General features: G+C 44.6%; 1 protein-coding gene across 2 annotated transcripts in view; it reads right to left on the minus strand.

The window, feature by feature from the left end:
- Positions 1–8459: 8459 nt before the first annotated feature.
- Positions 8460–23416, minus strand: part of CLRN1 (clarin 1) — a 47775-nt gene continuing 32818 nt past the window's right edge. Inside the window, exons 3-5 of one of the 2 annotated variants that reach the window (XM_010835361.1) lie at positions 22753–22780; positions 20289–20299; positions 8460–8725 (exon numbers count right to left, since the gene is read on the minus strand). In XM_010835361.1, coding sequence (XP_010833663.1) covers positions 8460–8725; positions 20289–20299; positions 22753–22780 — 305 coding nt within the window. The remainder of the gene's footprint in view (positions 8726–20288; positions 20300–22752; positions 22781–23416) is intronic. The other variant, XM_010835362.1, reaches the window with a different exon arrangement.

The following is a 23416-nucleotide window of genomic DNA, read 5'->3' on the forward strand; positions in this document are numbered from 1 at the left end:
CAAGCTGGATTTAGAAAAGGCAGAAGAAGTAGAGATCAAATTGCCAACATCCATTGGATCATCGAAAAAGCAAGAGAGTTCCAGAGAAACATCTACTTCTGCTTTATTGACTATGCCAAAGCCTTTGATAGTGTGGATCACAACAAACTGTGGAAAAGTCTTAAAGAGAAGGGAATACCAGATCACCTTACCTGCCTCCTGAGAAATCTGCATGCAGGTCAAGAAGCAACAGTTAGAACTGGACATGGAACAACAGACTGGTTCCAAACAGGAAAAGGAGTACATCAAGGCTGTATATTGTCACCCTGCTTATTTAACTTATATGCAGAGTACATCATGAGAAATGCTAGGCTGGATGAAGTACAAGCTGGTATCAAGATTGCCAGGAGAAATATCAATAACCTCAAGATATGCAGATGACACCACCGTTATGGCAGAAAGCAAAGAAGAACTAAAAAGCCTCTTGATGAAAGTGAAAGAGGAGAGTGAAAAAGTTGGCTTAAAACTCAGCATTCAAAAAACTAAGATCATGGCATCCGGTCCCATCACTTCATGCAAATAGATGAGGAAACAAGGGAAACAGAGATTTTATTTTTAGGGGCTCTAAAATCACTGCAGATTAAAAGACACTTGCTCCTTGGAAGAAAAGCTATGACCAACCTTGACAGCATATTAAAAAGCAGAGACATTACTTTGCCAACAAAGGTCCGTCTAGTCAAAGCTATGGTTTTTCTAGTAGTCATGTAGGGATGTAAGAGTTGGACTATAAAGAAAGCTGAGCACCAAAGAATTGATACTTTTGAACTGTGGTGTTGGAGAAGACTCTTGAGAGTCCGTTGGACTGCAAAGAGATCCAACCAGTCAATCGTAAAGGAAATCAGTCCTGAATATTCATTGGAAGGACTGATGCTGAAGCTGAAACTCCAATACTTTGGCCACCTGATGTAAAAAGCTGACTCTTTTGAAAAGACCCTGTTGCTGGGAAAGATTGAAGGAGGGAGGAGAAAGGGACAACAGAGGATGAGATGGTTGGATGGCGTTACTGACTCAATGGACATGAGTTTGAGTAAGCTCCGGGAGTTGGTGATGGACAGGAAGCCTGGAGTGCTGCAGTCTATGGGGTTGCAAAGAGTCGGACATGACTGAGCGACTGAACTGAACTGAAAAGGGACATGAGTGAAAGGGCCAGGTAGGGATCAATGTCTTGGTTCTCTTTATGGCTGGAGGCTATTAAGAGCCATGAAATTTGGAAATTAAATCTAGTATGATTGTTATCTATGTTTGTCTACTGGGAAAGTCTGGGGATATTTAGATTGGTTTCAGATGGGTAAAGAAAAGTCAGGAAAATTTAACTTTTGCCCCAGTATTACAGAACTGGTGAGAGCAAGAGTTTGGGCTTAAGCCAAGTCGCTTTCCCACTTCAGCAAGCTGATTCCATTGGAGTTCACTTACTGAGAAAATAGTCTATATTTTAGTGGCAGCATAGTTTCAGTGATTTGAGGAAACTGATTTAAGTTCTAAGAGAAGGGGCCAATGCCTTGTACATCTTTCCTGTAGGGTGTGTGTTTGAAGCTTAATCAATATCTCATGAGTCATTTTATTCACTAGAACCAGCATCAGCATCCTCTCTTAAATGTTGTAGGAAGTTCACTGGCAAAGATTTGGGAAGACGTAGTTAAACAATAGACCTTATATCTAACATTGCCACCCCCTCCAAAATGAAGAAGTGAAAGCCCTGGTAGCTTCATGGTTAGACAGAAACCAAGGGGAAGAGTACATGCAAAATGGTAGGAAGGAGACTGAGTTTAGGGACTTCAGTAAATATTAGGAGTAGTCAGATCTCTGGAACAGAAAGAAGAGTTGAAAATTGACCAACATTCAACAGAGATTTATCAAGTGCTTAGCACATGTCAGGTATTGTTCTAGGGACCAGGGATTCTGGGGACCACTGCTGAGTGGACAAAACAGAATTGATTTACAATGAAAGCATTTCAAGGATTGGGTTATATTTTATTCACATCTCTCCTTATTATGTTCTTGTCATTCAAAGATGATGGAAAGACTTGGATTTGTAAAATTTATATCCTCCTTGTTCAAAAAAACAAAGCAACTTCTAAAGTAGTATGCAATTAATGATGAGATTATAAAATAGAAGTAGAAGCAATAGGTAAATACATTTCAAAAATTTAAAAATCATTGGAATATGGACCTGGCCCAGAGTAAGCCTTGTTACTAAGACACATGTATCCTTGAAATGCTAGACACCGCAGGTGAGCCACAGACAGGGCTTTAGGCTTTTCAGTGGGGGAAGATGATACCATCACTGAAACAACCAACCAACCATGGTCTTTGGAAGAAGAATTATAAGTCCTAACACCAAGAGGAGGGAAAAATTTAAGAATCCTCCAAAAAGCAGGTCACTCTGTGAATATGCTAAAGGACTGTATCAGAAACCAAACACCACTTGGGTGAGGCTGGGAGAGCTCTCACCTTGAATCCAGCGGCCGGGTCTCTGTGGGTTCACATGGCATCTCCTCCAACAACAGAGGGGAGGCATTCTCCTAGTGAGTCAGTCCCTGCAGCTTTCTTTGGCAGACATTAACACACAGGAAAGCATGGCTATTGATCCTGCATGTGTTTCATGAGATAAAGAACTTTAATGTGATTCGCAGAATCGCTAGAAGCAAGGCAAGAGGGAGATAAGAAGGCTTGAAGTGAGCTTCCTGCAGAGAAATGTGTGCTTGTAAACACGATCAGAACCATCTCCACTCGGGCCGTTTCGCTCACCCAGCTGTTATGTACAAGTGGGTCTGGCCATAGCTGTGCTGCCAGGTGGGTGAGGAAGGCCAGAGAAAGGATGAAAACAGGCTGTCACGTTTTGTTAGAATAGAAAGAATAAAGCTGGAATGAAACTGCTTTGCCTGTTCCATAGGAATCATCTAGAGTGCCCTCCTGCCCTTTTTAAAAGGGAGTACCCACTGTTCAGTCAGCCAGGATATCTGTGAATACAATACACAGAGAAAAGGTGAAGCTGCATCTCTATGTCTTTCTCTCAATGTAATTCCGTGTCTTTTCTCTCTGATTTTAGAAAATAATAGAATGGGTAAGAAATAGTGAAGGAAGTTTGGTCCATCATTAGAAGGCAAGAAATGACACTAAAAGATAATGAGTAATAAAGATTAATGTGTAGGATACAGACTCATATAACCAACTATGATGGGTGGTTTTGGGGAACTTGCCAAACTGACATCCTCTTCTGAGATGAGCACACGCACAGGTACACGCAAGCACGCACATGCACGCGTGTGTGCGCACACACACACACACACACACACTCACACACTCTGCCCCCAGCCCCTCCCTGTAGCTGTGACTCATCCCTCTCTTTGCTTGTGTGGAACAAGGGTGGGCACCTGACCAAGGGCATCTGGTACAGAGGCTGGCTGCTTCATTCTGATGTTCATTCTCTCTCTCTCCCACTCCCTCCCCCAATCCCTCTCACTCATTGGTCCTGGGTCTTAGGGGATACTGTAGATCCTGTAGACAATGTAGAGATGGAGTTTCTCCTCTCATACTTTGAAAAAACAAAGCTGGTGGGCAGAAAGAGAGAGGAAAGTGAATTAAAGGCTTAGGGAGAAAACAGGGGCCTGAGCCAGTGGCCTTAGATCCACACACACAGAGGAGGGGTAGGAGAAAAGAGAAAGGAAGGGAAGGGCAACCTTGGTCTCACTGGACTTTCCGATAGACTTGCCTGTCCAGGGGCTGAGTGCACACAGCGCCCTGGGTACCAGTGAGATGAAGATGCCTTGTGTCTTTCGAGTGAATCTCTCTCCCATGCATTCTCTCCCTCACTCCTTTCTCACTTAAGATGTTTTAAGTGGGTCTTTGTTTCTAAATTAAATGTTTCCTGACCAAGATACTAAGTAAAATAGAATGTTTTCTTTTTTTTTTTGAGGTAAGGAATAGAGGATTAATGGATATGGCATAAATATATTTTATGTTTTTGTATATTTATGAATTTTAAAAAAGGAAATAGCTTATTTGTGCAGGTGGAAGGGTGGCTGTGAAATTTGCTAAAAACTGAAAAAAAAAAAAAAGTGAAGCAGAGTTCCCAGTGTTACGTTTCTTTTTAATTGATGTATAGTTGATTTACAATGTTGTATTGGTTTCAGGTGTACAGCACAGTGATTCAGTTGTACATTTTATATATATGTGTGTGTGTGTGTGTGTATACACACACATACTCTTTTACAGATTCTTTTCCCTTATAGATTATTACAAAATATTGTGTATAGTTTCCAGTTCTTATTGCCGGTTTTATGTTAATGTGTGTTTGTAGGGTAGGGGCAATATTTCACTGGTTCTATTTGCTTTTCTGCTCCTCCATGCCTGTTTCACTCCTACATCTGTACTCCAAACATCTCTGCCCAGTCCAGGTAGCTTCATATACAATTTGGACAGAAGTGGATGACTGTGGTGAAATGTAAAAAGTGATATTAAGTTCAATGGTCACTAATTTAGGAGTGAAACAGAGTCACATACATTCTTGCAGAAGAAGGTTGCTTTTTTCTCCAAAAAGTGATAGGGTTATTCACTCAGTCATGTCTGCCTCTTTGTGACCCCATGAACTGTAGCCCACCAGGCTCCTCTGTCCATGGGATTCTCCAGGCAAGAATACTGGAGTGGGTTGCAATGCACCTCTCCAGGGGAGTCTCCGAACCCAGGGATCGAACCCAGGTCTCCTGGATTGCAGGTAGATTCTTTACCATCTGAGCGACCAGGGAAGCCCCTTTTCCTCCAAACTAGCTAGAAAATCCCTAGGGCCAGGAGGGGCAGGAAAAGGAGAGGAAGTACACTAGATTATACCTAAAATCTCTGCTGGAGTGAGGGTCATCTTTTTCCAGCACCAGAGAACATTGGGGAAACTGAGGCAGTGCCCAGGTGTCATCCTCACTGCAGTCCAGGTGAAGCCCTAGTTGACAGCAGAGAATGACTGTCCTGTCAGCGGCCTTGCAGGAAGGACACCACTCAAGGCCCCAAGACTTGGCTTAGGACTTGTCTGACCCAGAACTGTGGAAAATTCCTCCTCTCAATGCCATGACCCCTCAGAAGGGGGAAGTGAGGGTAAGGTCATATGGTAAGGAATCTGCCTGTAATGTAGGAAATCTGGGTTTGATCCCTGGGTTGGTAAGATCCCCTGGAGAAGGAAATGGCAACACTCTCCAGTATTCTTGCCTGGAAAATTCCATGGACAGAGGAGCCTGGCGGGCTACAGTCCATGGGGTTGCAAAGAGTTAAGACACAACTGAGCGACTAATACTTTCACTTCTTTTCAAGGCAATTGAAAGATATTTTTCTTGGCTCTCAACCAAAGATCAAGAAAAAATGTTTATTAAAAAATGAAAAAACATTTTCCTGACTGTACATTTCCTCCCCCATCTTCAATGCTTTACACACAGCTAGATCCACTGTAGACGAAAGATTTGAATGAATGAAAAGGGATTTACTAACCAGCATTTGGAAAGCATGCTGAAGGATACCAGCATAAGTTATAGTAATCATTTACTCTTGAGATATTTATGCAGAAAATTCATTCTCTGGTCTTCATTTTGGGGATAAGGGGATAAGTAATGTGGCTAGAGGGCCGGGGCTTCAAGGAAGGCAATGGTACAGACAGTCAGTCAGTGGTTGTGGTTGAGGGTGCCCCTGGCCTGAGGCTGTATCTCAAGGGGCTTAGAGAGTGTCTCCTTGGCGTGAAGCAGAGCTTTCCTGGAGAGCAAGGCTTTGTTGGCGAGGCTTGGGTACTAAAAAATAACCACCCCAACTCAGCGGCTTTACAGAAAGTTTATTTACCACTCTTGTCACACTCTCAGGCAGGTCACAAGGCCCGCCTCTGTTTCGTTACCTCACCTCCTGGATCCCATGACTTCCCAGGCTGTACTGCCAGGGGCGGACAGAGGTGGAGGATCTCAAGTGAGAGTCTTCAGGGCCAAGCCCGAGAGTAGCTCAGGTCACCAGCCTACATCCCATCGACACAGACTCACTCCCATGGCCCCAGCTGCAAAGGAGCTGGGAACTGTGGCTTAGCTGTGTGCCTGAGAGGAACCTGATGGGGAATGCAAAACATTATCCACTACAGAGGGCCAGCGGGGGAAAGGGGGCAACAAACAAGCAGGGCCAAGGGAGCCCCTTGGCAGCCAGTGTGAGTCTGCAGCTTCTGGTGGGCAAGGATGCGCGTCAGACACTGCCCTTCCTTGTGTGCAGGCACTGTCTCCATTTTGCACCGGCCTTGAGAGCATGTAAAGGGATGTGAGAGCAGCTGCTCTGAAGGAGCCAAGGGGACCTCCAGAGCAAAAGACCTTTGTAATCGGCACAGCGTGCACGGAGGGAAGGCGCCCTCCTCCGCCGCCTCCTCTCCCGCCCCATATGCATGTGTTCGGTTCTGCAGCCTCCACGGGATTCAGGGAGCTTATTGTGTACATGCACAGCCAGCTCTGCCCCGGAGCACCTGGCTTTCCGTTCCTTGCTGTTCTTTCCCACAGCGTAATAAGCACGGATGCTGATGGTGTGTGTGGACACCGGGAAAGGAGCGCCCTGCTGTGCTCCTGTTTGCTGCCCCAGAGCCAGCAGGGGGCCCTGTGTCCCCGTGAGAAGGTGAGACCGAGGCTGCCACCTGGGGGGGGAGGTCAGACAGAGTGATGATTGTCATCCCTGGGCTGTGATCCTCCCAGAGGGACTCTCAGAGATCGACCCGGCCACGTCCTCCTTGGAAAGCTTTACTCGCAGGCCACATGGCACAGAGGTTTCTTCTGAGAGAAGAGAGGGAGCCAACTTAAGTGCTGTCCTCTGAGGGCCTGGGTGGTATCTTGTATTTTTGGGTGCGACCCACTTTGCAGGGACCGGCAGCCCTGCCTCCACTCCTCAGGGAGTGATCGTTCTCGTCAGGGAAGATCATTCATTCGCCTGTTAGGCTGTCACTGGATTTTCAGCTGCAGCTCTGAGTTTTCTCTGTTTATGGAACAAAGAACAATCAGGGAGGTGTTTTCTAAAGAAGAAAGTTTGGTGTTAGAAGGGAGGACAGAGAAAGGAGTCAGAAGGGACTGTGGGGCCTCTCGGGATCTCAGGCCAGTTGCCCTGGTCTGTGGAGTTCCTTGCGCTGTCCTGTCCACTCCTAGAGCAGCTGCTCTGAAGGAGCAGACGGGACCACGAAATGCTTCCGTATGTAAGTGTTTCATGAAGACTTCCAGAACTGGGTACCCCCAGCCCATTACTGAAATAAGCAGCCTCTTTCTCACTAGATGGACTCATGGTCTTCTGGAAATTCTCCAGGTTCTTTCCTGAATGAAGGTAGACAGACTAACATCTGGAAACGAAGTGAGTGTTCTCATGTTAGCCTGTGGGCTTCAGATCACCATCAGAGCAAGTATATAGTCAGGTACACAGTCATTTGTTTCTTGTAAATTGTTCCCCACCAAAAAAAGGATTTTTTTAAAAAGAGCCCTTTCAGAACCTCTTGTGTGGGGACTGAGTGCTGAGCAGCTGTGGCAAAGGGCCTGGTGGTCTGCTCTCTGTCATTCCCCGCCTCTTCCTGAGTGCTTTCTCCAGGGCAGCCGTTGGAAGACAGACGAATGGTCAGTTCTAGGTTCAGTTGCGGCCTCTGGTCAGCAACTTCATGGGTAACTGAGGAAAAAAGTCAGCTTGGGTCATGCTTTGTGACAGACCACCACCCAAGATGACAGTGATACCGTCTTAATTCCACAACGTAATACGATTTTCGTAAGTGGGACTTAGTGCTTGAAGACACTAAAAAGTTTGAAGCAACAGCTCCAATGAGTCATTTTGCAACAAATTTACTGGGCAGAATCACTTTTCATGATTCCTCAGTGGTCCCAGCAATTATGTCTGTTGAAAGTACTGCCTTTCTTCTTTTTCCCTTTTAGAGGTTTATACATTTTGAATAACAGGCATGGAAATAAGACAGTGCTTTGAATGAGTTTTTTAAAAGTGCCTGATATACTTAGCATTGCTCAATTAATGCAGTATCATTTTAGGAAAGCGATTCCAGTTCTGTCTTCTGGTATCTGTGGCAACAAATGTGTGGATATTATCAGAAATAGTATTTGTTTGTTTTAAAATGTGTTCCTCAGACCTCTTGATTTCTTCCTGGCAGAGCAGACATTTTGCGCTCTGGTGTGGATGTGGAGTAATGGTTTGGTCATTCTAGTCAACTGTCTCAACTAGCCAGGTGAAGCAATTTCCCACCAGGTTGAACAACCTTCTGAAGCCTTTCTTCTGCTCCCTTTCATTTCCGGCCTGTGTCCTTAGCACCCAGTTTGTATATAATATCACACAGGGCTTGGTGCTTTAAGCTGTGCACCTAAAAGGTTGAGCAAAAGTAACCACAGCCAAGTGACCAGAGCTAGTCTCGTCTCTGTGAGAATGACAGACATGTTGGCCTTTCAGTACATTAGGTCTGCAGCTACATTAGCTGTTTCTGTGTCTTTAGATTTCGCAAAAGGGAACTGAAATCCAGCAAGTCGTATTAGAAGCCCATTCAGAAAATGAACAAAAAAGCAAATGAAAACCACCCAGAAGGAGGCGGTATATTTTTCACTTTGCGTTTTGTAGGCGTAAGTCCCTTCCTTGTAATTTGCAATTTTTTCTGAGAGGTGGTGGAGTTTCACTTCAGAGGCAAACAATATCATGACAAGACAGCCACAGGAGCCTGCAAGAGAAAGAACAAACAACGCGCTGGGACAACATTTCCTGATTGTAAGGGACGAGGAAGAGGGTTTACGTGCAAGCTAAAGAAAGCCTTTCCCACCAGCTCATTTGCATTCGTCTACAAAAATACTTCAAATACGTAATCATGAGCCTGATACCCCAACGACGGGCGGCAGTGTCTGGGTTATGGCTCTGAGTGAGAAGACTTGTTGCAGGGTAGAATCGAGCCAGTCTTACAAAGACTAGGAGATGTCCCACTTCGCATGAAGAGAGGCTGAATTGCTGGGCGCCTTAAAAGCGCGGTGGTGGAATCAGGCTGCACAGCAAGCCCGGCTATGGTGTGACTTCAAGAGAGCACGTTTCTCTGTACTTCACAGGCCATTCACGAGAAATGTTGTCATCTAGTCCCCTTGTGAAAGGGCTGAAAGCTTTCTCCTTCCCCTCCTCCGGCTCCCACCTGGCCACAGCTGCCCAGAGGTGTCCCTGCGCAAAGGCAGCCATGTCTAACATGTTGAGGTGGAGAGTATCTATTCTCCTTGTTTGTAACAGAACTCAGGATTTTTACCTAGGTATGTGGCTGCCTTGAACAAAGACTACATTGGTTGAGGGAGGTTGGTATGTGGGCCTAGAAAAGTTTCCTTGAAGTGTGCAGCATTAGGGGCCTCCACTTTCTTTTCCTGTTGTCCTTCCTGTCGCTGAAATATGTATGCAATGGCTGGAGCACCATTTTGGGCAATGTGGCCTTAGAAATGGAAGCCGTGTGTTATGGTAAAATAGGAAAGGAGGAATCTTGGATATCAGATACCAGAAGTCACCAGACCAGCCCTGGACTTCAACTTCTAGGTTGTTACATGAGAGAATAATAAGTATTTATTTTGTTTAACCCATCATTATTATTTTCCTCTCGTTTATTACTCATTGGTAGCCTAATCTACTTTTAAATGGTGTGACTATGGCCTGGAGTTCTCTGCAGGACAGGGGCACAACATGTTGAGTGGTGCCTGAAAACTCAGGCCCTCTCCCCTGAGGATGGAGGAAGGGAGCCCCCCAGAGGGGTGGGGGGCACAGGGGGGCAGAAGCACGTGGCAAGGAGGGGCAGAGTCGGGGACACCATGGAGAGCCAGGGCTCTGAGGGCTCCCACAGCTACAGATGCATCCCAGGTCATCATAACAGGTTGCTAGTTAAAAGGAGACTTGCTGAAATGGTTTTCTGACTTTGATTAAAACAATTTGGTTTCACACTCTGAATCTCCCTTTTGTTATATGAAAGTAGTCCATTTAAAATGTTATTTATTTGGTCACTCTGTGCTGCATGTGGGATCTCAGTTCCCTGATCAGGGACCAACCCTGCACCCCCTGCAGTGACAGTTCAGAGTCTTAACCACTGGACCACCAGGGAAGTCCCAAAGTCAGTTTTATCCTCCCAGTCTCCCCTTCCTTGTCTACAAAATGTGGATAAGAAAGATGATTCAAGATTAACATTTGATATTAGAATTGTCACAGAGAAATGCTTGCTAACTGGTCACTATTCCTCTGGTGTTTATGTATTCTTTTTGCCTTGCAAGTCTTAACCATCATCCCTTACTGCACTCTACTACACTCCAAAAAACCCCTAACTCCATCAGTTAGGCTACCCTGCCTTGTTCCTTCACACGCTCTCCCATTAGATTTGTGACTCCTTGAAGAGGAGTAAGTGCTTTTGCCTTCAGTGACAGTTAATTCAGATGTCTGGGAGCAGCAACGTAGTGGCTTAAGTTCTCATTCATTAATTCACTCAATCCTTTATTCAATGAGACTTACTGATGGGCCAAGCACGGTAGTAGTGGGGAGCTTTCAACATGAAAGAAAAGGTATATGGTGGCTTCTGCTCTAACAGAGAGTATAATTGGGCAGGGAACTCAGATAAAAAAGTTATAAACCTATCGCAGTGAGCATCATAGTAAAGGGAGGTGCGGGTGGCTATACCTGAGAGGGCGGGCAGCATCCTAGAAGATTCTTTGGAAGTAGCTGTAGGAAAAGTTAGCAAAGGGAGGCTGGACTGTGTGGGGAGAACATTCCAGACATGAGGTGCTAACATGCAAATGTTGCCCCATTCCTTTTCCAAAGGCTGGGTTTGGGTTGGTAGAGAGGGGTAGGGTCAGGAGTGAACAGGAAAAGTGAAATTCCATTTCTTCTATTAGAATTTCACTGAGGACTGGCCCCACCAGCTTGCTCCTCGTAATCATACACCCCCAAATAATCAAATGATATAATTTTCTAGAAACTTCACTTCCCACCAGCCTCGCGGAATATTCCTTTGTAAAAATTGTCAGCCTATTTTTGTATTCTGAGCTTAAAACCAGAGCTCTCCCCTGGCAAAACCGTATTATTCCTTTATTGTTCGAACTAACAAAGAGGCTGCGATGCTGTTTTCTCTTTATCTTTTATTTGAAAATTGTGGAGAAAATGCCATTGCTTTTACCATGAGAACCTTCTTTGTGTGAGGAGATGGTGAATTTCAGACAGAAGTGAAACCCTGTATATTCTGGGTGCTTGAAAGAAAAATTCAAGTTCGGTTTCCTTTTTCAAGTTGTTTAATATTTTAAAGGTACTACTTTGTTAAGGAGACTGCATCATAGTGAGACCACATTTCAAATTCTTAAAGTCAAGGTTGCTGGGGTATCTTAAAACCAATAGCCCTTTGCTGGAGCTAATACTTCAAGCCTGCAAGCTCCCAAAACACGATGTAGTCATTAAGAGGATAGTCTATGATTTCGCTCTGGATTTAGGAGTTATCCGTGAAGTAGACTTGGTCATTTCAGAGTCAGAGCATGGAAACCCAGCCTGAGTCTCTGCCAACCCCTGAGTGATGCTAAGACACATGGAGGGAAACAGCTCAGTGTGAACTTGGGGCATTTTTGCTTCTCTTTCCCCAGCTCTAAAAGAAATATAGGGCCACTGATACCTCTTTATGGCTTATGGAACAAAAGATACCCAAGAAGTGTTTCTCTTTTTGTCGTGGCTGCTGGGGACATGGAGAGAGGGGTGTAAGGGACAAGAATAAGTGTGAGTAATGATAAGAATAGGGTTCAGCATGTTTCTAGTTTGGCCCTTAGACTCCATCGAAGGGGTTCCTGCTATGGGCGCCATATTTAAAGGGTCCTGCTCTCTGTCCTGTTGATACCTCTCCCTCATAAGGTGAGGAATCCTTGATGTCAATGGAATGGGTCCGTCTACAGTCCTTGACTGCGTTCTAGACTATACTCTTGCTGTTGTTCAGTCACTAAGTTGTGTCTGACTCTTTGGACTGCAGCATGCCAGGCTTTCCTGTCCTTCACTATCTCCCAGAGTTTGCTCAAACTCATGTCCATTGAGTTGATGATGCCATCCAACCATCTCATCCTCTGTCAGCCCCTTTTCTTCCTGCCTCCAATCTTTCCCAGCATCAGGGTCTTTTCTAATGAGCTGGCTCTTTGCATCAGGTGGCCCAAGTATTGGAGCTTCAGCATCAGTCCTTCCAATGAATATTCAAGGCTAATTTCCTTTAGGATTGACTGGTTTGATCTCCTTGCAGTCCAAGGGACTCTCAAGAATCGTCTCCAACACCACAGTTCAAAAGCATCAGTTCTTCAGTGCTCAGCCTTCTTTATGGTCCAACTCTCACATCCGTACATGACTGCTGGAAAAAGCATAGCTTTTATATGGATCTTTGTTGGCAAAGTGATATCTCTGCTTTTTAATATGCTGTCTAGGTTGGTCATAGGTTTCCTTCCAAGAAGCAAGCGTGTTTTAATTTCGTGGCTGCAGTCACCATCTGCAGTGATTTTGGAGCCCAAGAAAATAAAGTCTGTCATTTTCCATTGTTTCCCCATCTATTTGCCTTGAAGACTGTACTCTTGGGACTCAGGAATTTTCTCTGCACACAGCCCTGAGCACTCTTCCTGAGCTGGCATGAGTGTCTTTCCAGGGTCCATCTCCCCAGGGGTGGATTTTGTGGCAGGTGCTGTACAGCTCTGAGGCCTGAGAGTGGCCAAGGAAAAGAACAGCTCTTTGGCAGGCATGGTCAGAGGTTGGATATGCGGTGGAGTGTTCATATGTGCTTGCTTGAGGCCCTTTACAGTGTGGATGGAACCAGGCATGGGAAGAGAAGTGAAGAGAGAGGGGATGGTACTCCTCCCTTAGCCACATTCAGGTGCAGAATTTCCAGAGCTCAAGAATTCTAAATTTGGGACTTCCCTGGTGGTCCAGTGGCTAAGACTCTACACTCCCAATGCAGGGAGCCTGGGTTCAATCCCTGGTTAGGGAACTAGATCCCACATGCTGCAACTAAGACCTGGCACAGCCAATTAAATAAATAAATATAAATTTTTTTAATTATAAGAGAATATTAATTTTTTAAGTACTCTAATTTGAATCTTGCTTCCAGAACCTTATTTGTCAAGGGAGAAGGATAGAATATGTTTCATTGAATAGTTTAGCTTATAACTTTGAACTGTTTAGACATGTGGTATGTGGACTTGCATTCATGCTCTTGCCCACAGCCTCTCAGAGGTTAGGATCATGCCTGCATGCTTCCTTCTTTCTTTGCCCAGTTACTTGTGTGTCTCCCAAGAGCCCAAACTCAGCTGGGGCCATTTCAGTCCCCACCCCCCAGGTCTGTCTATCTGACCAACACTGCTCCAGCTCAGAAGAAAGATTGGAGTACAACAGATGTAGGAAAACCCAACAAGCCTTGCTCAAGCTAGGATTTAGACTATAACCAGGCACATGACTGAGGTTTTTCTGCCAGTGTCTTACTCAAAGATGAGCTGTTTTCCTTTCACGTGTTTGATTTCCCCACCATCTGGCTGGTACCATAGTGGCTTTTTCCCCTTCTCCTTTTAATGACTTTGATTGCTCAGTTAATTTCTGACTGAATAGGATAGCCAAGTTATAAGGCCATCAAACCATGAATCATCAGTCAATTAACAAACATGTGTCATGTACTAGACACTGCACACTCAGGGCTCCCCTCTGGCAGCTGTCTGGGGCTGCAGGATTGGACATCTCTCTCTCCTCCAGTCCTTACATGTAGGGAATGAAGGTCACAGCCAACAAGAACACCGCTTCTTCATCCCTTGGTGACCCCTAAGGTTGACTATGGTCTCATGGGTGGGAACATCCTGCCAGGATCCATGGAGTCTGGTGGAAATGTTCCCTCAAAGGTGAAAAAATAAAACAAAACCCCAACTCTGAAGCATTCTATTATCACTAAGATTGCATTTGGGAAATAGTAAATTAGAATTTCAATTCATTTAAAACAATGGCCAAGATTTCCAAAGAGCTAACACGTCATCTTTAAACTCTTTTAGAGATAACTGGGGTCAGGATTTGCCACCCTAAATTATCCCACTTCAACATATTGATTATTTTGAATTTAAGTTACATAAGAAACAGCTAGTACAAGAAGGATACTCTGACCCTCCTCTGTCTCCCTGAAATCAGGAAATAAATTGCCCACTTGAAGGGCACCCTCTCTGCACCTGGAGGGTGGAGGACATCCTTATCACCAGAGATAGAGAATTCAGGGCCAAGATGCCTGTCTAAACAAAACTTGTAAGTTCTTCACCAATTTACTACCCCAAGCCCCAGCCACTTTGTCTTACTAATTTTTCACAAATTATTGTTTCTTTGTCTGAAAGATGTAAAAGCTGCCTGCTTGGGTCAGTTCTTCGAGTCTCATATTTTATGAGCTCTAGTACAAAATTAAATTTGGTCTTCTCTTGTTAATCTGCCTTTATCAATTTAATTATGAGACCAGGCAAAGAACCTGGAAGGGAAGGGAGAAAAGTTTTCTGTACCTGCGATGGCAACTCTTAGAGGCATTCCCTTTCCTCCACAGCATGATAAATTGAAAATTTCCTTCTTTAAGGAGACTTCAGAGATGATACACGGTGGTAGGAAAACCACAACTTTTCAGGTGTAAGTGCTAATTTTCTGTGAAATTATGTAATTTCATTAGAAAATCAGTTTTATTGGTGAGATCTCTGGCCATGATTTCTTCCCCAAAAGGAAACTGCTCCAGTTCCAGACTACTTTAGACACCAGTGGCTACCATCTAGACTAGTAAGGCAAGCTAATCCCTAAGAATAGATTGAGGTTATCATGAGAGCCATTTGGTCACGTGTTTCTAAATAGCAGGTGTGGATGAAGTTATAATACCAGTTGCTGTTCTGTTGCTCAGTCTTGTCCAACTCTTTGTGACCCAGTGGACTGAAGCCCACTAGGCTTCTCTGTCCTTCACTATCTCCCCAAGTTTGCTCAAACTCACATCCATTGAGTCGGTGATGCCATGCAACTATATCATCCTCTGTCACCCCCTTCTCCTGCCTTCAATCTTTCCCAGCATCAGGGTCTTTTCCAATGGCTCTTCACAATAGGTGGCCAAAGTATTGGGGCCTCAGCCTCAGAATCAGTCCTTCCAATGAATATTCAGAGTTGATTTCCTTTAGGATTGACTGGTTTGATCTCCTTGCAGTCCAAGAGAGTCTCAAGAGTCTTCCCCAGCTCCACAGTTCAAAAGCATCAGTTCTTCAGCACTCATAATACCAGTTAGGTTCAGCTTTCCCCCTTCTTCTGTAATGTATGTCTTCTGTCATAGAGAGTTGCAGAGCCCATATCTAACTTAAGTTTTATAAATGTCATGTGAGTGAGAATGATTCATGCAAAGAAGAAATGGTCTTAAAACACCATGTTTGTCTAATCTAAATCAATTTTCAGAAAAGGAGATGGTCATTTGCTACTAGAAAATGTTTAGAGCTTCTTCTGTTTTATTCATTTATTCAACGAATACTGGATGTTTACTGAACTATTCTAGGTACTGGGGATACAGCACTGAAAAAGCAGATGAGCAACTTCCCTGGTGGTCCAGTGGTTAAGACTCTGCATTTCCAATGCAGGGGACATGGGTTTGATCCTTGGTCACAGAACGAAGATCCCACATGCCACATGGCATGGCCAAAAATAAATAAGATGCTATCTTCTATATCATAGTATCCCGACTCCCGCAAAAGCAGATGAAAATTCCTATCTTGATGGGATATGTATCTTAGTGATGGTGAGAATGGAGAGAGAGGCAATAACAAAATAAGTAAGTCCATTCTATAGTTTATCAGAGTGTGATGTGTACTAAAGAGAATAAAATAAAGCAGGGAAGAGAGATGGCCAGGGGAGGTCCCAGAGAGAAGATGACATTTCAGTGCCTCTTGATGATGTCAGGGAGTTAGATGACAGGTATTTGAGGGGAGGAGCATTTCAAACAGAAGGAACAGTGAATGCAAAGGAACCAGGTGGTTTTAGAAGAGAACCAGGCAGAGAGGAGTAAGACATGAGGCACGTGTGCGGTTTTTGTCGTGGGCAGAGCAAGTACTGCTTTGAAAGTTGTAGAAAGGACTTAGGTTTTGACTCTAAATTAAAGAGAGGGTGGGACTTTCCTGGTGGTCCAGTGGTTAAGAATCTGCCTTCCAATGCAGTGGACACGGGCTCGATCCCTAGTTGGGGAACTAAGATCTCACATGCTGTGGGACAACTAAGTCCATATGCCACAACAACCTCTGAACTGCAATGAAGAGCCCACACTGCAATGAAGATCCCAGTGCAGCCAAAATAAAAAACTTAAAAATAAATGAAACAGAGGGAAGACGTAAGTAACCATTCTGAACAGACAGGAGTCTTTTTGCAATTGTGTTAGGACAAGATTGAGGGTCTCCTTGCAGGAGATAACACACAGCCAGGCCCTGAGCTAAGTAATCTAAACAGCCCTTCTACTGCATCCTTACCATGAATGACCTAGAATGCAGTCCCCTCACTATGATTCTGGCCCTTCAGATGGTACCCTGCACATCTAGACAAAACTCCTTGCCCATTGCCATGACAGGCTGGCTAATATTACTTCTTTCCCTCCTGTGGTCTCCTTCCAAAGTATATGCTGAGAAACTAGTGGAGTATTTTTGTTGCTGACTTTTCTTACAACCAATCCTATCCTCCTCAGGCTCTGTAGCTTTGATGCCTGGACATCCTTGATTTCTTCCTCAGACCCTGAACAACAGCTCCTCCATAAGGATTGATGTGGAAATAAGTTGCAGTTGGTTTTTCAACTAACAGTTGCAGAATAATATGCCCTAGACTTATTACAGGGCTTCCCATGTGGCACTAGTGGTAAATAATCTGCCTGCTAATGCAGGAGTTGAAGGAGATTTGGGTTCAATCCCTGAGTCAGGAAGATCCCTCAGAGTGGTAAATGGCAACCCACTCCAGTATTCTTGCCTGGAAAATTCCATGAACAGAGGAGCCTGACAGGCTACAGTCCACAGGGTCACAAAGAGTCAGATACAACTGAGCGACTTAGCTGGCGCACACACACACACAAACACACACACATATGCATACACAGACTTGTTAGAGAGGCCAGGATATTATTAATCCTGAAACTGATCTATGACATAAGCATCTTTCTATTTCTGTACTGTTCTTTATTTTCCTGTCTTCATATTTTATATTGACTGTGCTTATTAATGTCCCATGCCATGGTTACAATTATCCTAATTAATTACTCCCATATTAGGAGTGTCCCCTTTTTAAAGAAAAGCGGTATTTTCATTGTTTACCTTGATTGGTGTAACTCAAACATGATGCTGCATATAAGAGAAGATACAATAAGTACAATTTGCAGTAAGTCCACATTTTGATGGTTTTCATCACCTCTAAAAGGCATGAATCAATGCATTTTATAGCATCCTCAGAGAATATTCACTGAACTGCCTAGAATATTCTACCATGGGTCCTTGGCAAGTCTTCCATGTAACCTGCTTTCTTTCATGCACATGGGAGTTAGACTCTCTATCATCAATTGGGAAATTTCTTGAATGGAATGTAGAAAAGGCATACACTTATATAGTCAATTCTCTGGTGTGAAGCTACGGGTCTAGTTGCTTCCATGATCCACTCCTTCTGTTTGGGTTCCCTCTATTTCTCTACCTCCTTTATTTGAGTACATTTATCTCTCTCCTACTATATTATGAACCTTGAAGGAAGGTTTTTTTCACCTTGTTTTCCCCATTCTGCCTTCCCTGGCCACACTCGCCTCCCTCTCATTGACTCTTGTGGGTGGCCTCCTTTTCACAAAGCTCACTGGTGACCTGTACTGGTTTTTTTTTTTTTTTTTTTTTTACTTTTAATTAAAGTATAGTTGATTTACAATGTTGTGTTAGTTCCTGTCTGTGCTTAGTCGCTCAGTTGTGTCCAACTCTTTGTGACCCATGGACTGTAGCCCGCCAGGCTCCTTTGTCCATGGGGATTCTCCAGGCAAGAATACCGGAGTGGGTTGCCACGTTCTCCTCCAGGGAATCTTCCCAACCCAAGGGTCAAACCCAGGTCTCCCACACTGCAGGCCGATTCTTTACTGTCTGAGCCAGTGCTAGCTCCTAGTGTACAGCAAAGTAATTCAGTTACGTATATATATTTGTATATAGTCTTTTTCATATTCTTCTCCATTATGATTTATTACAGGATTTTGACTATAGTTCCATGTACTATACAGCAGGACCTTGTTGTTTATCTATTTTATATATGGTTATATATATATATAGATAGATAGTATTATATTTATTAAATATAGTTTATTTATTTTATATATAGTTAGTATCTATTAATCGCCACTCCTAATTTATCCCTCCCCCTACACTTTCCCCCTTTGGTAACTATGAGTTGGTTTTCTGTTGTTGACCTGTACTCTTGAAACTTTCCCATCTTGTAGCCTCCAGGATACCACATCTCCTGATTTTCCTTCTTCATCTCCAGAGAGGCCTGGTCAGTATCCTTTCCTAGCTCCTCCTCCTTCTCAACCCCAGAACCAACTGATGGGATTGGCCCTAGGCCAATTTTTCTGTATCTACATTCTCTTTCTAGATGATCTCATCCATTTTCATTGCTTTGAATAATATGTATATCCTGACAACTCCTAAATTTATGTTTTTTGTCTAGACCTCTTCTCTGAGTTCCAGACTCATATACCTGACTGTCTACTCGACATGTCCTCTTTTTTTTTTTTTTTTTTTTTGTTTATTTTTTTAATTTTATTTTTAAACTTTACATAATTGTATTAGTTTTGCCAAATATCAAAATGAATCGACATGTCCTCTTGAACATCTCATAGGATCTCAAACTTGACGGGCCCTAAATAGAATTCTTGATTTCTAATGCTAAGCTCCTCTCTCCACCACTTTTTTGCCCTGAACTCTAAGCCTATTCCACCCCCAACTTATTCATCTTGGTTAATGCCACCACTGTCTACTAATTGCTTAAGCTGCCTGCAAAACATTTTGGATCTACTTTCAAAATGTTTTTAGAATCCATTCATCTCTCTCTATCTCCGATGCAATAGCCTACTCTTTCACCAGACATTTCTTAAAAGGTAAATCAGCTATCAGACAGCTTCTTAAGGCCTTTCAAAAAAGCTTCTCTGTGCAATTAGAATCAATTCTAAAAGACTTACAGTGGGTTTGAGGTCTGACATTAACTGATGTTAGCTGATCTCTCTAATTTCTTTCTTTTTTTTTGGCCATTTTCCCCTCACTGCCTACCCTCTAGTCGCATGGGCTTTCTTTCAGTGCCTACAGCAAGTTGGCCTCTTTCCCTAGCATCTCCTCTTGTGTGTTTTCTCCTCTCCTTGGGAAATTCTCTGAGGGTTCTCAGCTTTGTATCTTTAGAACTCAGCTACCTGGAGAAGCCTTCACCAACCACCGTATTAAGACTTGATCTCCCCTCCCCTTCATTCTCCATCATGGCAGTCTGTTTATCACCGTTTTTGTGATTATTGTGACCTTTAATTCCCTGTGTACACTTCTGTTGAACCTCCCACTAGATGGTTGGCTCCACGAGGGCAGGACAGTATGCCTGTGAATTGTGGTAACACCAGCACCCACTCATAATGGCTGGTTCATGGCGGCTACGTCAGGGTTTGTTGAATAAATGAAACATAGGCACCTGTATCAGTGGTTCTTACACTGGTCACACATTAGAATCCCCTGTTCAGTTCAGTTCAGTCGTTCAGTCATGTCCAACTCTTTGCAACCCCATAAATGAAACATAGGCACCTGTATCAGTGGTTCTTACACTGGTCACACATTAGAATCCCCTGTTCAGTTCAATTCAGTCGTTCAGTCATGTCCAACTCTTTGCAACCCCATGGACTGCAGTACACCAGGCTTCCCTGTCCACTCAAGCTCATGTCCATCGAGTCAGTAATGCCATCCAACCATCTCATCTTCTGTCATCCCCTTCTCCTCCTGCCCTCAATCTTTCCCAGCATCAGGGTCTTTTCCAATGAATCAGTTCTTTGCATCAGGTGGCCAAAGTATTGATGTTTCAGCTTCAGCATCACAGTATTCAGGACTGATTTCTTCTACGATTGACTGGTTTAATCTCCTTGCAGGCCAGGGGACTTTCAAGGGTCTTCGCCAACACCACAGTTCAAAACCGTCAATTCTTCAGTGCTCAGCTTTCTTTATAGTCCAATTCTCACATCCATACATGACTACCGGAAAAACCATAGCTTTGGCTAGATGGACCTTTATTGTAAAGTAATGTTTCTGCTTTAGGAACCTTTAAAAAGACCAGTGCCCAGCCTCCATCCCCAGAGATTCCAATTTAATTATTGTGGTGTTGGATCCAGCATCCGTATATTTAGAACTTTTTTTTTGGCTGCTCTGAGTCTTCATTGTGGCATGCAGACTTTCTCTAGTTGTGGTGAAAGGGCTTCTCATTGCCATGCGTGGGCTCCTCTTGTTGCAGAGCATGGGTGCACAGGTTCCGTAGTTGCAGGATATGGGCTTCTCTTGTTAGCCCTGAGGCATGTGCGTTCTTAGTCGCCAACCAGTGATTGAACCTGCATCCCCGTTACTGGAAGGTGGAGTCTTAACCACTGGACCACCAGGGAAGTCCCAGTATATTTAGAACTTTCTTCTGGTGATTCTAATACACTGTCCCGGAAGAGAATCACTGTCCAAAATGCACTGTGCATGTGTGTTAAATTGCTTCAGTCATGTCCAGCCCTTTGTGACCCTATGGCCTGTAGCCTGCCAAGCTCTTCTGTCCATAAGAGTCTCCAGGCAAACATACTGGAGTGGGTTGCCATGCCCTCCTCCAGGGAATCTTCCCAACCCAGGGATCTAACCTGTGTCTCTTCCATCTCCTGCATTGGCAGGTTGGTTCTTTACCACTGGCCCTTCCTGGGAAGCCCCAAAATGCACCGTGGGAGACCACTAAGAAATCTAGTGTTATATCTCAGATCTAGGCTATAATTGACAAGATGAGAAAAAACAAATTAACTGACTTGGGTGGTTTCATGAGAGAATGATAATAGGAGACTGAGGATCGTGAGCTGGACTGGAGGCCATGAGAAGTGGGAGGCACTTCTGGTCCAGGATGGCACCAGGATTCTGGACCCTAAAGACAAGCAAGCTGTGGTGACTGCACCATTGTTGGCCTCATCCAGAGCTTGGCTCCCTTTCCTTCTCTCCCCAGAGGGTCTGGCATGCAGCACATCAGGACACACTAGGAGATGCTCACAGCATTGTTACTCCAGGCAGCGTGCAAGGTCCCAGACAGACAAGCAGAAAGAGCTCTTTTCCCTCCCCTTCTCCTGTCTTCACACCTCAGGATGCCAAGTCTGGGGTTCCCACCCAGCAGGGAGGTGGACAGCTGAAGAAATAGCCCTGGCATGACATAGCACAGGGAAGGGGGGATCCTGGGGAAGCCAGGGTGAGCTAGAGGAGAAGAAAAAAAGGGAGGAAGGAGTTTTTCTCTGCTGGCTGTGAGGGAGGCCACCTGGGCAGAGAAACAGGGGAGGCCACTCAGCAGAAGGGAGCTGCCCCGGGGGAGGAGTCTCTAGTGATGTGTGACCCCCACCGCCCCACCCCAACCCCTGCACCCTAGGGCACTAAGGGACTCCTCCCCCAGTACAAGCTCCAGCCTCTGAGTGTATGTTCCAGTGGCTCACATTCTGAGTGTCTGTGATTAAGGGCTGTGAAATCCCCATCTTTCCACAAGTAGGGGTTAAACCTGGGAGTCGCTGTGACTGTTATAGCTTTAGAGAAACTTTTCCAAACCTCCAGGGACTTCCGGGTACTATAGGTAGACCAAACAGAATGGAGTAGTTAGTCTGTGATTCAAGAATGGCCTGTTACCTCTAGAGGTCACAAAGTGTCAGTGCATCTGACGTCACACATGTTTTGTTGTCATGCACAGTTTTTTAAAAATTGTTGAAAATTTTGGCATTTCAAAATAAGAAATTGGGGACTTCCCTGGTAGTCCAATGATTAATAAGACTGCATTTCCAATGCAAGGGGCATGGCTTTGATCCCTCTTCTGGGAACTAAGATCCCACATGCTAATGGTTGGGCCAAAATGTAAATAAATAAATAAATCCCATTGAAAAATAAGAATTTGGGACTTTAAGAAAACAGATAATCTGGCAACACAGGGCGTTTATCCTCTGCCAGAGGCCGGTCTGTAGCTGGTTCATTCCTTTCTCCCCCTCTTCCTTCTCTCATCCACAAAACTTCATTGAGCACCTGCTTTTGCAATAAGTTCAAGGATAAATCCGATACAGTATAAGCACAGGGCCTGTGTTCCCGCATATATTTCTGTGCTCAGGCTTTCTTTGGATTGGACTTGGCCAAAAGCCGAGATAAGAACTGGGACTTGGATTAAATTCTGCATCCTTCTGAGTCATCCTGCTTTTCAAATACCGTTAGTTCGGTCGTCCATTAGAACTGTCAAATAATTTGTCTTCCAAATGGGCTGTTCTCAGTTTTCATTCAGAAGCCGGAGTGTGAGATAGCTGTGCCACTTAATAAGCTGCTGTGTCTCGGCATCAGACCAACTCTTCTTTCCTCTACCCTGTGATGCTGGGTCTAGACTCCCCACACTCGGGTTCTGCCTTGTTGGCTGCCTCCTGTTCTGCCCACAGGGAGAGGAACAAGCAGGAAAGAGAGGTCTGGCTGGTCTTGCTGTGGGCTAGCGCTGTGCCAGGCAGCAACTGGGGAGTTCCCAAGCTCCTGCCACACTCCCAGAGCTGCCCCCTGGTGTCGCGTGAGAGTGACATCTCCTCAAGGGACAGTGCCACCTCCTCAGAGGGCTGAGACCCAGTGCCCTTGTGCCTCTCCTCCAGCCTCAAGGTTCTGGTAACCCTAAACTCTTCCCTGGGTTCTCTAAGCCGTAGGGATGGCCACTGCTATCTGACATTGCCATCTCTGACTTACCTCTGGGTCTCCTTTTTTTCAGTCCTCCAATGTCTGCATAATCAACTCCCTATAGCCCTGGTTCTCAAACCTGAGCTTTCAGCAGAGTCACCTGGTGTGCATGCTTAGTCGCGTCCAACTCTTTGGGACTCCATGGACTGTGGCCCACCAGGCTCCTCTGTCCATGGCAAGAATACTGGCGCAGGTTGCCATCTCTACATCCAGGGGATCTTCCCGACTCAGGGATCAAACCCAGTCTTTTGAGTCTCCTGCAGTGGTGGGCAGATTCTTTACCACTGTGCCACCTGGGAAGCTGTGAGTCACCTGGAGGGCTTGCTAAAACACAGATTGCTGGGCTCTACTCCAGAGTGTCTGATTCAGGAGATCTAGGGTGAAGTCAGAGAATTTGCTTTTCTTTTTTTTTTTTTTTTTTT

Source organism: Bison bison, unplaced genomic scaffold, assembly GCF_000754665.1.
Source record: "Bison bison bison isolate TAMUID 2011002044 unplaced genomic scaffold, Bison_UMD1.0 scf7180017864042, whole genome shotgun sequence".
Lineage (NCBI taxonomy): Eukaryota > Metazoa > Chordata > Mammalia > Artiodactyla > Bovidae > Bison > Bison bison.